The following is a 14,078-nucleotide window of genomic DNA, read 5'->3' as shown; positions in this document are numbered from 1 at the left end:
GAAGACTGTGGCTTAACAAGCTCAAGTATCATAAATAGTGACATATCCTACAGAATTTCTTTAGTTCAGTGATTTTGAAAGGTCTTGTAGCATTGCTTATTTGACCAGTAGGGTCTGTTAGTTGTAATAAATTGAGACAAATTCAGGTTGAAAACAGAAAATGCTGGATAAACCCAGCAGATCAAACAACATCTGTAGATAGAGAAACAGCTTACTTGAGTCTGCAACATTTTATGTGAAAAATTACAGGCCCAAAATGCTGACTAATACAGGCAGAGCTTTTAATTTGGATTTTCTGTACCTGCAGTTTTTATTTTACTATGGGTGGCACAGTAGCATAATGATTAGCAGAATGCTTTACAGTGCCAGTGATCAGGGTCAATTCCCGCTGCTGTCTGTAAGGAGTTTGTATATTCTTCCATGAATGCGTGGGTTTCCTCCCACATCCTAAAGGCGTGTGGGTTAGAGAGTTGTGGGCATGCTATGTTGGCATGAGATAAATGTTTTTATTTTAGGTTTCCAGAATCTGCGTTAGTTTCTCTTTCAATTTTCACGCACTATAACATGCCAGAAGCCTAGTGACATTTGCAGGCTGCCCCCAGCTTGTCCTCAGACTGTGTTGGTCTTTGATGCAAAACGACACATTTCAGTGTGACAAATAAAGCTTATCTTACCATATTTAAATATTCAAGTTAATCCAATGTTATAATGCAGGCCTGGAGGATGAATTTACATTACCAGCAAAGGCAGAAAGCTTGTATGCTTGTAGTTTTGAATCATTCTGATGAAAAAGAACTTGATTCTTGATACTGAATTAGCTGATCAAAATGGTAGGTGGAATGGTTGGCTAGATTTGTGGCATTCAAGTCTAGCGAGCTAGGCCTGTACCAGAAAACCAGGTATGACTTGCGGAGGACTATTTCAAGGGTGAAGAGTCACATTTGAATGAGGTTGGAGGCAACAGCGGATGTACGACGACTCTGGCAGGGTTTGCAAGACATTACTTCCTGCAAAGCAAAACCCAATAGCATGAGTGGCAGCAACACACATCAAAGTTGCTGGTGAACGCAGCAGGCCAGGCAGCATCTGCAGGAAGAGGTGCAGTCGACGTTTCAGGCCGAGACCCTTCGTCCAGACTAACGAAGGGTCTCGGCCTGAAACGTCAACTGCACCTCTTCCTGCAGATGCTGCCTGGCCTGCTGCGTTCACCAGCAACTTTGATGTGTGTTGCTTGAATTTCCAGCATCTGCAGAATTCCTGTTGTGAACATGAATGGCAGTGATGCTTCACTACCAGATGAACTCAACGCCTCCTCGCTGACAATCAACATTGTTGGTAGAATCTTAGATGGTGACGAGAGGGCGTACAGGAGCGAGATGTGCCAACCAGTGCAGCAACAACCTGGCACTCAACGTCAGTAGGATGAAAGAGCTGATTATGGACTTCAGGAAGGGCAAAATGAAGGAATACATACCAATCCTCATAGAGGATCAGAAGTGGAGAGAGTGAGCAGTTTCAAGTTCCTGGGTAAGATCTCTGAGGACCTAACCTGGTCCCAACATATCGATACAGTTATATAGAAGGCAAGACAGCAACTATACTTCATTAGGAGTTTGAAGAGATTTGGTATGTCAACAAATACACTCAAAGACTTCTATAGATGTACCGTGAAGAGCATTCTGACAGGCTGCATCACTCTGGTTTGGGGAGGGGGTGGGGGGCTACTGCACAAGATGAAAGAAGCTGCAGAGGGTCATAAATTTAGTCGGCTCCATCTTGGGTACTAGCCTACAAAGTGCCCAGAACATTTTCAAGGAGCAGTGTCTCAGAAAGGCAGCATCCATTTTTAAGGACCTCCAGCAGCCTGGATATGTCCTTTTCTCACTGTTGCCATCAAGTAGGAGGTACAGAAGCCTGAAGGCACACACTTCAACTTGGATATGATGCCATTAAACAACTATGAATTTCTATTTTATTGGCACCTCTAACAACACAAAAAAACTGTGCCATTCACATAAGAATTGGAACAAATGGCCAAGAATTTGGCCAGATATGATCTTTAAGGAGGATTTCAAAAGCAAAGCTTGAGGAGTGAATTTCAGAGCTTGGTAACTGAGGAGATTGAAGTCAGTGGCAGAGCAAATTGGGTGGGATCAAGAATGGGGCTGACCAACATATTGAATTCAAGTAATACATATTTGGGTTTAAGGCTGGAGGAGAGATCATGAACAAGTCTGAAAACAAAGATGCAGATATTAAAATCAATGTGTTCCTTAATCTGGAGTCAGTGCAGATCAGGAGTGAGAGGATATGAGTTAGGGTACAGATAAGAGTTCTGCATATCTAGGGTTAATAAGTGACCACTGTGTCTGACTCTGATCCTTCGCCCAGGTAGCTGCAAACAGGTGACGTCTTGCAGCATGAGGCCTAGTTCTTGCTATGACTAAGGCCATGCAGCTCCTCCGCCATTCACCAATAAACCATTGTCCACAAGGTCTTTTAATCACAAGAAAAGCAACTAAGGTGATCATTGGCTGTTAGACTGCACACCCCCTTCACTCCTTGACACCTCTCTGACATAGGCAGCATCACGGTCCACACCAACTCTAGTTTCTCTGCCAATGAGCAACTAGCTAATGGGTAGACCTGCAGTACTTTAAGTTCTTAATGTCCAGTAGGATCTTGCAATCATAAAAAAAAGTACACTTAAAGACAACAACACCTTTGTTTGACCCCATAGAAGCTGCTGCATCGGAGCCCGCCACTATCTTACCAGAAGATGGGTATCCTGTACTGACCTGTTTAGCTGGGAATTTAATAGCAGTTCTTATTAAAGTAAAATTCCAAGAAAATTAACATCAATTTTGGAAAGTTATCATGTTTTTACATACGAATTTTCACTCCAGCCTCTTGACTCATCAATTGTCTCTGATTTTGCTCACAATCAAGCAAATAACATACTTGTCAGAGTGCAGAAGCAATTCTACACATTAATGTGAGGATCTAGAGCCCCTGCTGCTCTTTCAGACTTTGTAGCTTCCAGCATAATGTCCTCAAAAGGTTGACCTTGATATAGGAAAAAAATGCCTCTGCTATTGCAAAAGAAAGCTACATGGAAGCTATTTAGTTTTAAACAGTGGATTATTCAGTTACAATTGAGCAACTTGTTTACCTACAGTGTGGGATTTAACTTGTGATTGCCGAAAGAACTCAGTGTTGCCCTTGGTTTGTATTTGTTCCTAGATCTCAGTTTTGTTTGTTCATCGCATTTGCACACAGACCATGAGATTGCTCGTTCTAATTTTTTTAATTATTGTTACAGCATCAGAAGAGCTCACCATTGCAGGAATGACATTCACTACCTTTGACCTCGGAGGTCACGCACAAGGTATAAATGCCAAAAAACTAGCTTTATCATGTTTGTGCACAGGAATGTGTTGATTAGTTTCTGCTAATCACGCGTGGCATTTTTCAGTATACCATGTCAGCATATTAAACTGGAAACTTTGTCTGTCCAAAGCATGTAATATATCAATATCTACAGATTTGAGCAAGTAATGAACCATGGTACCTTTCTCAGATCACAATCCTAAATTTATGTATACTTCTATGTAGCTTTGCTGAAAGAATGGTTAAATCAGCCCTGAGATATTTCACTTTAACATATTGGTGGTCATCCGTCCTGTTATTGTCTGGTAATATTTTTGTCCTGACTTTGCTTTGATGAAGTGTGTTGGGGCATTTAATCCTGTAAATTTGTATAAGTGGTAATTATTTTTGGCTCTTTGACCTGGAAACTCCCATTACCACTGTGCAGATATTGGAAGTTTGATTTTAGATAAAATCCTTACGCCATATCCCCTCAGCATCTTGTCTTCCAATAAAACCACCTTTCTCATTCTCTTAAACTCAATCAAATCTAGGCCCAACTCTGCCTTTCTTCATATGTTAGGATACAACATACTGTACATGGACGGGTAAAGTGAGTGGCAAGAAATTGGTAAATGGAGTATAAATGTGGGAAAGCACGGTGTTATCCACTTTGGAAGGAGGAATGAAAAAGCAAATTATTACCTAAAAGTATTAAAATGACAAAATTTTGCAATACAAAGAGATCTGGGGTCCTTGGTCATGAAAGACAACAGTTTAGCATGTAGAGACTGCAGGTAATTAGGAAAGATCATGGAATGTTGGCATTTAGTTTACAGACCATAAAAGTAGTTTTCATGTGCCTTTAAGGAGTGTTGGTGAGACTGCAGTTAGAGTATGGTGTACAGTTTGGTCTCCATGTTTAAGATATAATTCACTTGTGTAGAGGCAGTCGGGTGCTGGAGGAACTGATGCTTGAAGAAAGGTTTACCCTGTATTCATTGGAGACTAGAGAAATGAGGGGTATATAGGATTCTGAGGTAGGCTGATAAAATGAATGGTAAGAGGTTGTTTTTACCAGTGGAGTTATCTAATACATAGTTTCAGAATAAGGAATTACCCATTTAAGGTTTTTTTTCCCCCCCAAATGTGGTATTTCATCTTGGTAGGTCAAACGTAAAGAGACAATACACTGTTAAGAGCAAGATGCTCAAGTGTTGATAAACAGATGGATCTGAGGTCCAAGTCCATAACTCCATAAAAGTGGCTACACAGCTTGATAGGATGGCAAAGAAGGCATATGCATGCTTACCTTTAATAGTTGAACATTGAGATCAAAAGTCAGTAAGTTATGTTGCAGCTTTATAAAACTCTGGTTAGGCCACATCTGGAGTATTGCATACAGTTCTGGTCACCCCATTATAAGAAGGATGTAGAGGCTTTGGAGAAGGTGCAGAAGAGGTTACTAGGATGCTGTCTGGATTAGAGGGCATGTGCTGTAATAAGAGGTTAGACAAAGTTTTTTTCTCTGGAGCAGTGGAGGCTGAGGGGAGATCTGACAGAGATTTATATGATTATGAAAGGCATAGATAGAGGAGACAGACAGTATCTTTTTCCCAAGGTTGAAGTGTCTAATACCAGAGTGTATGCATTTAAGGTGAGAGGTGAGAGGGGGTAAGCTCAAAGGAGATGTAAGGGACAAATGTTTTCCATAGAATGGTGGGTGCGTGGACTGCACTGGCTGGGATGGTGGTAGGGGCAGATACATTGGGGACTTTAAAGAGACGTTTAGATAGGCACATGAACGTAAGGAAAATGGAAGGATATGTACATTGTGTAGGCTGAAGAGATTAGCTTAGGTGACCATTTGATTCTTAATTGGTTTGGCACAACATTGTGGGCTGAAGGGCCTATTTCTGTGCTGTACTGTTCTGTCCTTTGAAACTTTCCTTCTCAGCGAGCTATAATAATAATAATTATCAAAATCCATCTTTATATTTAGGCATTTGAATGGGAAAAGGATCAAGGGATGTGGAAGAGAACTGGAAAGTAGTATTTAGACAGAGTGTTTAAGATGAGTAAGTTCACAGACTTATAGCAGAGCAGGCTCAGGGTGGATTGATCTGGTACTGTTTCTGTTTATTCTGTACCTAGGGAAACAAAACCATAAAATACAGCAGCAGAGTCAGGCCATTCGGCCCTTCAAGTCTATCATCATTCCGTCATGGCTGATTTATTATCTGTCTCAACCCCATTCTCTTGCCTTCTCCCCATAACCTTTGATGCCCTTACTAATCAAGAACCTATCAAGCTATGCTTTAAATAACCCCAACTAGTAGGCATAGGTGTGGTGCTCATACTTTGAGGATTTAAGCATTGACTAAAATCAATGTTTGTATTCATGTAATCCCTTGTTTCATCCCACAAGGCATCTTGTGACCCTTTAAGTGCAGTGATAGACTTTTGTAAGTTCACTGCAGCTGCTCTCCATTTTTTTAAGCCTCTTGACTAATCTGTATAGTTCTGACATAATTGAGCGGTCTGGGGACTTCATTATCTTACAAACATAATGTATGAAAGCGGTGTTTTAATCCATATTTAACCTTCATTTGGTAAATGAGTAAAAGTGACACTTGGCCTACTAGTTACAAAATGCAGACAATTTTATCCCTGTTTCAAATGAATCAGTGACATTGATCTTATTTTATACAGGAGTTCTGGTACAGAAATGGGCCACTTCCTCCATCTAGCCGAGGGGTCCCAAACTTCCATTATGTCATGGACCCCTACCATTAACTGAGTGGTCCGTGGACCCCAGTTTGGGAACCCCTCATCTAACATTATCTTGATGTGTGTGAGCCTCTTCCCACTCTTGTTCATTTCATCCCATCAGCTTGTTCTTTTGTCCCTCGGTTATACTTCTTAATCCATCCTAATCCCTTATCCATGAAATTCACTACCCGAGAGAGTGATTGAAGCTGGGTTACTGACAACATTTTAAGAAGTATCTGGTTGAATGCTTGAATTGCTTAAATATAGCAGGCTGAAAACCAAATGCTGGGTAAAGAGGTTAATATGGAAGGTTACACAGAGGTCATTGTGGGTGACTCAGGCCAAGTGGCCTGTTTCAATGCTGTACAATTGTGATTCACTCTGTATGGTCATGAACTCTTTCTCACCACTCCTACATACGTAGCTTCTCCTGAATTCTTAATTTCATTTACTCTGGATAATTTTGTGTGATCACAGAATGGCTGTAGTTCTGAGGTCCTTTGAGTTCATGCCAACTCTGTCCGAGAAAATTTGTTGTTTACATTTCTCAGTCCTGTCTCAAAGCCCAGTCATTTTTTTTTCCTTTAACATATTTAACCAGTTCCCCTTTGAATGCCATAATAGAACCTGCTTCCATTACTCTGACTGGCAGTGCATTCTAGACCCTACTGATAATAAAAGAGAAACAAATTTTTTTTTTTGTCAATTAATGATCACTCTGGTTCTTGGTTCTTCCACCAGTGTCAGCCATTTCTCTCAATCTCTATATAAGTAGTTCATGACTTATGGATACAGGTCAGATCCTGTTGTAACCTTCTTTGTTCCAAAGAGAAATGCCAACTCTTCCTGCCTATCAGTGAACCAAAGTCCCTCTTTCCCGTGTTTTTTTTTCTCTGTCTTTTCTGCGCCCTCTCTTTGCATCTTTGCTCCCCATTCTGGGACCACACTTTAGCAATGCTCCATTTGTAACGGAACCAGCATTTTCTAGAAGTTTAACATGACATCGCTGCTCTTGCTTGCCAATCTTTATAGAGCCCAGGATCCCATATATACAAACATAAAATGCTGAAAATGGTCAGCAAGTCAGCCAGTATCTGAGGAGAGAGTGTTAACATTTCAGTTTGACCTTTTATTCTCAGTGCCACTTTAATTCTTATCTTCTGTTTAGGCACTTTGCAGTCCTCTGGAATGTGCACTGAATTTTCCAACTTCTGGTAAACTGCTCTCTCATTATTTCCTATTATCATGCTAGTGTCCCTTTCTCACTGTGATCCTGTAAGATGTCTTGTTAACAGTTAGAACTCATGTCCTTTGTCACCTGATCTGTCTTTATCCATCTCCAAATAAGTTCTGGTCTTAAACCTTATTCCTCACTCTAATTTAAATATATCCTACACTCTCCACCCAGTACTGAGGAAAGGTTGCTGACACAAAATGTTGACTGGTGTCTCTTTCCACTGCTGCTGTTTGACTGGCTGATTTCTTACAGCATTTTGTTTCATCAGAACTAAACCAACTTATGTTACTGATTTCTCAACCTGTCTGCTGCAAAAAATTGTTTATCCAAATAATTTGTCTCTGTCTGTTCCTGTAACATTTTTTAAATTGTGCAGTAATCCAATACAGCTGTCCGCCACTGTCCTATTCACACCACCTTGCAGCATGTTCCCCTTCCAAAATTTGTGAAGTTTGGAAATTGTGCCCTTTCTACCCATTGAAATAGAGTAAAGAAAGTAATGAATCTCGTATTGAGCCCTGGGATAGCCACTCTGCCCTTCCCTCCAGAACCACAGCCACTCATCACGACTGCCCTTTCTGACACCTTACCTTGGGTGGCAAAGTGGAGATGCGTCTCTACCAAGCAGATGTAAGGTGCTCCTTCCCTCCGCTAGCCTGCAGGTTGCCCTCAGTCAAAATGTAACACTGCTTAGCCCCCAATCAGCCATAGGAGCAGATAATGTGTGGACATAAGAGCAGCTGGTGTAAATCACAAGTCCTGGTTATGCAACCACTGACGCCAAACAATCTCTGAAGAGTATTGATTTTGGTTGGGGTCACCCGTCTTGTAAAGACGCTGCCCAGAAGAAGGCAATGGCAGACCACTTCTTTGAGAAATTTTCTAAAAACAATCATGGTCATGAGACCTTGATTGCCTATGTCATGATGATGATGATGTTGACTATGGATTGCTGATGGGTTTCAATCTTTGTGATGAGCCTGTTATGTAGCATCTTGAAAGTATCAAATGCCGCCTTCTGAGATATTGTATTTAAATATTGGCCCTTATTTACAGCCCGAAGAGTCTGGAAGAACTACCTCCCTGCCATTAATGGGATTGTTTTCCTGGTTGACTGTGCAGACCACTTGCGACTTGCTGAATCCAAAGTGGAACTTGACGTAAGTCCAACAGTTGAAGAATTTATGGGTAAATGAGGATCCTTGAATAGAACGTCTTTAGGTGCTGATTTTGTGAAAGTAGGGTCCTTCACTCTTCTAACAAATGACCAGTTGAGATGTACAAGTCAGGAATATGGCCACTTTATTTCATGGTCCTTGTTCAACAGCTTGTGGAAGTCTGGGTGTACCACACCTGACTGCACTGAGTTTGAATTATCAAACCTAAAACAGCCACTTATTGTTGTCCAGCTCCTTTGTTGATACAGATTTGAATCAACTTGAAAGCTGGCTGTGATATTCTAAGTCTTGCAACATCTCACTTTCCTATTGCCTTCACAGGGAAGACTAAAGGACATATTTACCTGTTTAAGGAAACTTCCATCCTTTAAAAATTCTTTAGAATAATTTGCGTTTTTGGATTTATGGTAATATGGTAAGCAATTTGTATTCAACAGCCTCTCACAAACACCAGTTTGAAAAGGATCAAGTCATCTGTTTTTCTTTAGAAATATAATTAACATGTAAATATTGGCCAAAACATTAAGAGTAATGTTTCATCCCTCAGAAATGTCATCTAATCATTGCTGTTTCTTGAGCAACCTGGCTGTGGGGGTGGGGGGGGTTGGCAGGGAGGTGAGTGGATGCTATGCAGCTGCTTGTGTGTGGGAGGGGGGAGTAGGGGGGCTTTGGGGTTCTAATGTTTTTATTGTCACTCGTTCTTTGGGGCACCCTTTTGTTTTCATGGATGGCTAAGAAGAACAAGAATTTCAGGTTGTATATTGTATGCATTCTCTGATATTAAATGGAACTATTAAACTATTGATTGTAAAGATTCCATTATTATCATTGTATCTTCAAATGTATTTCAATATCTGCAAAGCCTTTAGGGTTTTCCTGAAAGATAAAGGGATGGTGCTTTATAAATATGTATTTACTTTCTGTGACTCCCATCACTTTCCATCAAAATCAATAGATGCTCAGGTGAGATGAGCAAGCAGTTCTACTAACATAGCTGTAGTAATTAACTCTGTTGCTATGTTCCAAATATTACCCAGTGCTCGTCTAATTCTATAATGGATTGCGTTATGCATTCACAAACACACAAATGTAATTATTCTTTTAATTGGAAAGAATTCTGAAGTAGATTAATTGCCTCATTTTCACAGTCACACTCTACAGTCAGTAGCCACTTTATTAGGTACCTCTGTTCATGGTCTTCTGGGGTAGCTCGTCCACTTCAAGATTTGACGTGTTCTGCTTTCAGAGATGCTCTTCTGTACACCACTGTTGTTTCGTATGGTTCTTTGAGTTATTGTTACTTACCTGTCAGCTTGAATCAGTCTGGCCATTTTCTGACCTCTCTCATTAACAAGGTATTTTTGCCCACAGAACTGCTGCTCACTGGATGCTTTTGTTTTCGTTTCTCACAACATTCTTGTAAATTCTAGAGACTGTTTTGTGTGGAAATCCCAGGAGATCAGCAATTTCTGAGATAAACTATCCGTCTGGCACCAACAATAATTCCATAGTCAAATTCACCTGGATCACATTTCTTCCCGATCCTTATGTTTGGTTTGAACAGCAACTGACCCTCTTGACCACGTTTGCATGCTTTTATGCACTGAGCTGCTGCCACATGATTGACAGATGATATATTTGCATTTTCGGGTGGATGGAGCTCGTCAGTCTGGGAAGGCAGTCCATTTAAGAGAGGGAATACTCTGATTTCAAACCTCCGCCGCCTTGCGGCCATACCCACTCATAGGAAAGGCTTCAGGAGTAAACCCTGAGGACAAATCTGGAGCTGGAGTCCCTAAGGCAGTCTGACGTTGCCTTCAAACTCGTTCTGGCAACTCCTGCGATGACACTGGTGCCAACCTGTATCGGCCCTTGCCCTTCCCTTGGGTAACATCGATGGCATGGAGAGGGGAGACTTGCTGCATGGGCAACTGCCGGTCTTCCATACAACCTTGCCCAGGCCTGCACCCTGGAACTATCCAGCTGCAGATCCATGGTCTCGCAAGACTAACGGATGCCACCACCATATTTGCATTATTGAGCAGATGTTGCAGTGTACCTAATAAAGTGGCCATCAAGTGTGAATCCCGGAGCTCATCTAATTCTGTAATGGATTGTTCCTTTAATTCGAAAGAATTCTGAAGTAAATAATTGCTTCATTTTCACAGTCACAAGCTGTTAAACTTACCTTGCTCCCCTGCAGTTCTTTGTTAAGAGCAAGTCATATATTAGATTGTGCAAAATAGTATATGTGATCCCATGCTGCACTTACTAACACAGAGGCAAATTATTATTTTTTTATCAGGAATCCAGAATGTAACCTTAAAATTTAGACCCAGATCATTCGGGGCAGCAATTGGGAAACCTTTATGGGTATGGTGGCCTATGATCCAGATGCAGATTGATGGGACTGGGCAGAGTAATAGTCTGGCACAGAGTGGATGGGCCAAAGGGCCTATTTCTGTGCTGTAGTGTTCTAATGCTGTATGCAGTGGTGACCATTATGTGGAGCGTTCTCTAGCCAGAAGAAGTAAAAGCTAGCTTAGTTTGTTTAAAAATCTGAAAATGATAGACACTTGCTGAGGTATATGAGTAAAGGCAGGTGGATGGAGTTAAGAAGTAGATTAAGCATGATCCCATTGAATGGGGAAACAAGTTTGATATACTGCTTGGACTTGGAGAAGGTCTGAAGTGGACCTTCACCTGTGTTTAAAATAACAATGGGAAATTATTTTACTTCTGTAATGACATTATGGAGCAGTAGGGAAGTAGGGGCAAGCAACCCAATGACTGGTCCAGATCTGGAAACCATCGGTTATCTCAGCAGCACCGGTAGAAAATGCCTTAGTGTTGCAGGTGGCATATTATACCAGAGTTGTGATTGTGATCTCCCTTTCAGGTCCCATCACTTCATGTAATTGGATGTTTTCCCCATCACAGTAACACTCAGTAATCTGGCACACTTGGGATTTTGGTAGTGCTAGACCGGCAGGTTTTTCCATACTATTGGGTGTTATTTCTATTAATACCCCAAAACTCATTTAATTCAGATGTTTCCCAGTAGAATATTTTCCACTGAATCAGGTAGGTTAAAGGGAGTGTGGGAATAGGGGACTCGGTGGATTGGAGGGCAGTGAGGTCCATGGCAAGCAACACCAGTTGAGCCAGGTATCAAATATCAGAATCTTCAAAGGTTTGGATAGTTGATTACCCAAAGCAATTTTGTGGAGCCTTTTGATTCTGATGACTGTGTATCTGAAGTAAAAATCTCTCGCATTTATTGTCCTTTTTTTTTAAGGCATTAATGACAGATGAAACAATATCCAATGTTCCGGTTCTTATCCTGGGAAACAAAATTGACCGATCAGAGGCCATCAGTGAGGAGAGGCTACGGGAGACCTTCGGGCTATATGGACAAACGACGGGAAAGGTACTGGAAAGGCTTGGGTTGCTAAAGTTTTGTATCATGTAAATGCACACAGATGTATATAAAAACTACTCTTTAAAGCGAAGTAAATTTTATGGAAGGTAGCCTACCAGCAAACAATGTACATTTTATAGTCAATAACCTGTTAATTTGGCACTTTGTTCGCTGTATGATACAGGACTAGCGGATTTTCCAGGTTAATAGATGTTAGTCCTATTACTTCAAAGCTCATGGCACACCGTGTAGTGATTAGCATTTAGAGCCAGCTGTAAGATCACGGTTCTGTCCTACCGCTGTCCTCAAGAAGCTTGTATGTTTTCCCCATAACTGGGCAAGTTTCCTTCCACATTTCAAAAATGTGCAATCAGAGGTAGTGAGATGAGGCTATGCTATTGTTGGCTATCCAGTGGCCACACAATGGTTTGGCTTCCACAGCCATCTGTGACAATGAATTCCACAGATTCAAGACCCTGTGGCTAAAGAAATTCCTCTTCAACTCTGTTCGAAAGGGGGCTTCCTATTCTGAGGCTATACACTCCATTTTTAGATTCTCCCATTGCAGGAAACTTCCTTTCCATGTCCTCTTTATCTAGGTCTTTCAATATTAGACCATAAGATCATATGACAAAGGAGCAGAAGTCGGCCATTCGGCCCATTGAGTCTGCTCCGCCATTTTATCATGAGCTGATCCATTCTCCCATTTAGTCCCACTCCCCCGCCTTCTCACCATAACCCTTGATGCCCTGGCTACTCAGATACCTATCAATCTCTGCCTTAAATACACCCAATGACTTGGCCTCCACTGCCGCCCATGGCAACAAATTCCATAGATTCACCACCCTCTGGCTAAAAAGATTTCTTCGCATCTCTGTTCTGAATGGGCGCCCTTCAATCCTTAAGTCATGCCCTCTCGTACTAGACTCCCCCGCCATGGGAAACAATTTTGCCACATCCACTCTGTCCATGCCTTTCAACATTCAAAATGTTTCTATGAGGTCCCCCCTCATTCTTCTAAACTCCAAGGAATACAGTCCAAGAGCGGACAAACGTTCCTCATATGTTAAACCTCTCATTCCCGGAATCATTCTAGTGAATCTTCTCTGAACCCTCTCCAACGTCAGCACATCCTTTCTTAAATAAGGGGGCCCAAAACTGCCCACAGTACTCCAAGTGAGGTCTTACCAGTGCCTTATAGAGCCTCAACATCACATCCCTGCTCCTGTACTCTATTCCTCTAGAAATGAATGCCAACATTGCATTCGCCTTCTTCACCACCAACTCAACCTGGAGGTTAACCTTAAGGGTATCCTGCACGAGGACTCCCAAGTCCCGTTGCATCTCAGAACTTTGAATTCTCTCCCCATTTAAATAATAGTCTGCCCGTTTATTTCTTCTGCCAAAGTGTAAAACCATACACTTTCTAACATTGTATTTCATTTGCCACTTCTTTGCCCATTCTCCCAATCTATCCAAGTCTCTCTGCAGACTCTCTGTTTCCTCAGCACTACCGGCCCCTCCACCTATCTTTGTATCATCAGCAAACTTAGCCACAAAGCCATCTATTCCATAATCCAAATCGTTGATGTACAATGTAAAAAGAAGCGGCCCCAACATGTACCCCTGTGGAACACCACTGGTAACCGGCAGCCAACCAGAATACGATCCCTTTATTCCCACTCTCTGCTTCCTGCCAATCAGCCAACGCTCTATCCACGTATGTAACTTTCCCGTAATTCCATGGGCTCTTATCTTGTTAAGCAGCCTCATGTGTGGCACCTTGTCAAAGGTTTGCTATGTTTCAATGACATTTCCCACCTCCCCTCATTTTCCTAAACTCCAGCGAGCACAGACCCAAAGTTCCTTATTTCTTAGTAATTTAATGAATGAGTCAACTATCTATCCATCGGGATTTCTAAACAACTGGATACGGGATTATTGGAATTTAACTGGTAATCTTTTCATTGGCATTGGCTGAAGGAGGAATATTGGGTGGTTCCCTATACTCCAGAAGATAGCAGGTAGATGATTTAATTCCTCATCTCAGCAATGTACCCTGTCTATCTGTCTATTTTTAAAAGAAATAAACTTGTTTTGC

General features: G+C 41.5%; 1 protein-coding gene across 1 annotated transcript in view; it reads left to right on the top strand.

Annotated features, from left to right (window-relative positions):
* LOC134358391 (GTP-binding protein SAR1a) overlaps positions 1 to 14,078 on the top strand; it is a 38,003-nt gene that overhangs the window by 13,027 nt on the left and 10,898 nt on the right. The window contains exons 4-6 of the mRNA XM_063070581.1: positions 3,323 to 3,388; positions 8,435 to 8,538; positions 11,855 to 11,986. Of these exons, the coding sequence (XP_062926651.1) occupies positions 3,323 to 3,388; positions 8,435 to 8,538; positions 11,855 to 11,986 (302 nt within the window). The remainder of the gene's footprint in view (positions 1 to 3,322; positions 3,389 to 8,434; positions 8,539 to 11,854; positions 11,987 to 14,078) is intronic.

Source organism: Mobula hypostoma, chromosome 18 (genome assembly GCF_963921235.1).
Source record: "Mobula hypostoma chromosome 18, sMobHyp1.1, whole genome shotgun sequence".
Taxonomy (NCBI): Eukaryota; Metazoa; Chordata; class Chondrichthyes; order Myliobatiformes; family Myliobatidae; genus Mobula; species Mobula hypostoma.
The sequence above is the reverse complement of the archived record's forward strand: the minus strand, read 5'-3'. Positions and strand labels throughout refer to the sequence as shown.